General features: G+C 38.2%; 1 protein-coding gene across 1 annotated transcript in view; it reads right to left on the reverse strand.

Annotated features, from left to right (window-relative positions):
• Nucleotides 1–4,122, reverse strand: part of LOC112157803 (von Willebrand factor A domain-containing protein 7) — a 15,792-nt gene continuing 11,670 nt past the window's right edge. The window contains exons 14-18 of the mRNA XM_024290818.2: nucleotides 3,481–3,573; nucleotides 2,934–3,205; nucleotides 2,686–2,819; nucleotides 924–1,083; nucleotides 1–719 (exon numbers count right to left, since the gene is read on the reverse strand). Of these exons, the coding sequence (XP_024146586.1) occupies nucleotides 339–719; nucleotides 924–1,083; nucleotides 2,686–2,819; nucleotides 2,934–3,205; nucleotides 3,481–3,573 (1,040 nt within the window). The 3' untranslated portion in view covers nucleotides 1–338. The remainder of the gene's footprint in view (nucleotides 720–923; nucleotides 1,084–2,685; nucleotides 2,820–2,933; nucleotides 3,206–3,480; nucleotides 3,574–4,122) is intronic.

Genomic DNA, 4,122 nt, shown 5'->3' on the forward strand with positions numbered 1-4,122 from the left:
TGAATAAATACACACTTTATTTTTTTCACACACACGTCCATACATACATGTGTTTGTGCACACATACTTAACCGCATTTATAAATACACATGAAAATAATGCCATTATCATTGCTTTTAATGATAAAAAGACATACCTGCACTTGTGCATACAATACATGACACATTAAATCCATTTAATACTCAGTGTGTTTCATTGAGTTTGATTATTTGCTTGAATAGGAGTGGGAGGAAGTACATTTACATCATCCCACCCCAAAAATTTGTGATACATTTTATTTGGTCAATACCACAGAGAAAATGGTATTCAAAGTATGTGTTCAAATAAGTCCAAACATGTCAAGGTTTCACAGTGAAGATGGAGAGCAGCAGGCAAAGCCACAGCAGCAGTGACAGACTTAGAGCTGGAGGGCCACCTGAGTGAACTATAGAATGGTAGCAGCTTCCTACATTTCCAATTTTATCTACAGTGACAACTTCTACAATCTGCGAGCAGCAGGAGGCGTTGTAGTACACTTGGACAACAGGATCAGCCAGCGACGTGTGCGAGAGGATTCCATTACCCTGACGCAAGGAGATGCTTTCGATTCCTGTGCCGTTGTTGTCAGTGAGGTTGGCTGAGAGTTCCCACCGATAGGGCGCACACATGTTCACATTCTCCGGGCAATCATCAGCTACGACTATGACGTCTTTACATTGTGGAGGGGAAAAATCTGTAATCTTGGAAAAGAAAGAATAAAATTAGGGATGTGTTATCACAATATATAGAAAGCAAATTTTAACCATTTGACCTACTTTTAAAGTCATTATGGAAAAGCTCGAAAGATTATATATATATATATATATATATATATATAGATATATACATGGTGTTGAGAAAGAAGGGTTTAAAGATGAATTTTTCAAAGGATAAAGTTAAATTACCTTTGTCACGACAGACAGCCTCAGTACGACATAATTGGATTCAGCATCAGTGGAAGACTTTGCATCAAGAGTCAGAGTTATATCAGTGCCCGACTCTGTGTCGGCAGGTGGCTTAACAATCAGCGTAGCATTCGTGTATTCTCCCGTTGTTAGAGTGAGGCTATTGAGACAAGAAAAAATGTATTTTTACTGAATGCACCAGGATGTAGTGAAGTTTTACAAACTTTGGCTTTGGGATTAAATCTCCTTTCTAGAGCTCATTTTTACCATTTCCCTGTTGTAGAAACAGTAAAATTCAATATAAAGTTTTATCTATGACAGTCATTGTTGTGTTAGGATTAATGGCACTTTTTGAACTGATACTCCTAAATGACAAAGCAAGATTTCAACAAACATTGGGAATCATATTTTTTAAACAGTTTTCCACAATTTTATCTTTAATCTTTTTCTTCCATTAATGGGGCAAAAACCATTCGACCTCTTTCTTTTTTTGTGTTTACCCTTCAGTGCAGCACCAAAAGCTCCTTGAGATGATTAATAGATTATACATAATATCTCTTTCTAAATAACTGTTTTTGGTCAGTTATTATAAGTTTTTTTTCTATAGCTTTAATAATTTTAAAGATGCTTTGCTTTTGGAACAAGTCAGATTAATTGTTTATTATCTTCAATAAAAAAATCCATATTACCATTTATATTGCAATGTAATTTATGTGTTAGTAACACTCATTGAATGTATAAGAGAACTGGACTGAGCGAGTGTGACAACACCTGTTAAAAAGGCTTTACGTTCAAGTCCAAGCAAAAAATAAGTATATTCTCAGTGATTATTTTTCTGTGATACAGATGCCGCCATTTGGAGCCAGACGAGGTTGGGATTAAGCAGCGATTGGTCCACGTTGGTCTCAGTCCACGGTTCTATGGCCACTACTGTCCTCAATCAAGAGTGAGCTTCTTGGAAGTTCACATCTTCTGTCCCCGGCAGCGGGCGCAGGAGACTCTATCAGTCAAATGTTTCAAACTTTGGAAGTGTGGGCCACCATATACTTTTGTTGAGGCATGTGATTGACATCATAAAATGGACTGCAGCCACACGAAGCGGCAGGCGGAGCTTCAGGAATTGAATCATTTTACTTTCGAGTCGGAAAAAACTCACGAAAATAATTAAGAAATAATTTGTTGTGTTCCAAAGGAAATGTTTGATCATATATATGGATATAGTTCACTCTGAAAGGCTTGAGAAAATGGCCCCTTTAATTAAAAACTGGTATTTGACAGACCATGATAGGTAAAAGAATGACATTGGTTCCATTTGTACAATTACAACCCAGTTGCCTGCATATTCAGACAAAAGTTTTATGCCAATAGTTTTAAGTTGCTAATACACTCTGCACTTTATTGTGTTGTTATATTAAAAGAGTTGTTTTTATTTTGTCCCTTTTAGATGTTACGTTAGATGAAACAATGTTGCGAAGTTAAATCTGAGGTGGAGGCTTAAAGTTTTGGTGTAAGAAATATATACATCTAAATATCCTTGTTAAATGTTCTGTGGATAGATTAAAAAAAACACAAAAACTCATATGTTTTTTGATAATAAGCCTCGCCAGCACTGATTTGTCATATTTTTCCCCAGCAGCAAATATGATAGAAACTGCTTGTTTGTCAGACCTACTCAAACCAAATAAAACCATAGTACTTTGTGAAGTACTTGTACTCATAGCAAAAACATTTAGTTTTAACTGTATAAGGTAGCACATCTCACCTGTTTGGGAAGGTCATTGGAAAGTTCCTGTCATTTTTGGCATTTATGGTATACAGACCACCAGCACCCTGAGTTATGACTCTGAAGGGGAGCGTGAAATCTTTTCCTGGCTCCGCACTGCTGTCCACCACAGCCTGCATAAGAGGATGGAGATGAAATGAAGATGAAAGAATCTTGCAAGAGTCTTTCATTTAATTTCATAATGGATTTACAGTGGTCAGATCTGTGACGGAGATAAATGGACCAACCTGGATTTGAACTTTGGAGACAGACATTTGTGTGGTGGACTGTCTCTGGAAGTCACTGTTTGAAACTTTGTCTGTTCCTTTGAGAGTAATCACAAACTCGCCCTCTGGGACCGCATCAATGGTCACTAGGATCTCTCCACTGCCCATGTCCTCTATGGTGCTGCTGGTAGTTGATTCTGGACCGGACACCAATACAAGGCCAACCTCTTTCACAGTCACTGAGGATGGACCATTTCTACCAATCACCGACAGCATCATTGTGGCAGGTTGTCCTATTTTTCAAAAGAAAAAAAGCAAAACACCAGTTGGTGAAAGCTAAGCGTTGAATTGTTCTCAGCATGGGTACAGTTTGAGGATAGATTAGGTCAGAATTAATATCCATTTCAGACGTATGCAATGGTAAACTTCTCAATGTTTGTTTTTCCCCATCATCTCTAACCTCACGTAAATGATAGAGCTCACTGTTATTCATATTCCCAACATATAAAAGGAAATTATAATTTGATGATGACATAAACACAAAACTGTTGTAACGTAGCAACTGCACCTGCTTGTGGACGCCCGCTGAGGGGTGCATATCCCGGATGAGGTCCTGAGAAGCTTTCAACAAAGTCATAGATGAAGGTAACCGTGCTCTGACCTGGAAATACAGGAACTTTTATATTAGTATTAGCATCATTAGTGCTAAGGTAAGTGTATACCAGTATATTTGTTGTATTTATTTTAATATTGTGTTAAAACCAACTCAGAAATACAAACAGCTCTGGAGGTTGGTAATTGCTGATGGCTTACAGAGCCAAAGTTCTTCTTTAAAGGGTAACCAAACAGGGAAGTTGAAGGCTGACTCCACCCAGATCAAAAATTTGAAAATCCAGTCAGAGGGGCGGGGCTTTGGGGGTGGACTGTTATCATTACTGGAGCTGCAGATCATGACGTGAGACTTCAGAAACTTACATGGTTTGACCAATCACAAAATTAAACTTTAATGCCACAATTCAACCTTTAGGTGACAGCACACTGGTGGTTTTTGACTATATTTTCAAGAAGTAAACAATTTTATTTTAATTTAACAAAAATTTGGCAATGACCAACAGACAGCACTTTTCAGATCCCCGGTGGATCGCCCACGCTCCCACTCTTGGCCGTGGACCACGCCCCCGACACCATCCTGCATCTCTGAGTGAGAGTG

The sequence above is a fragment of the Oryzias melastigma genome, linkage group LG1, assembly GCF_002922805.2.
Source record: "Oryzias melastigma strain HK-1 linkage group LG1, ASM292280v2, whole genome shotgun sequence".
Classification (NCBI taxonomy): Eukaryota; Metazoa; Chordata; class Actinopteri; order Beloniformes; family Adrianichthyidae; genus Oryzias; species Oryzias melastigma.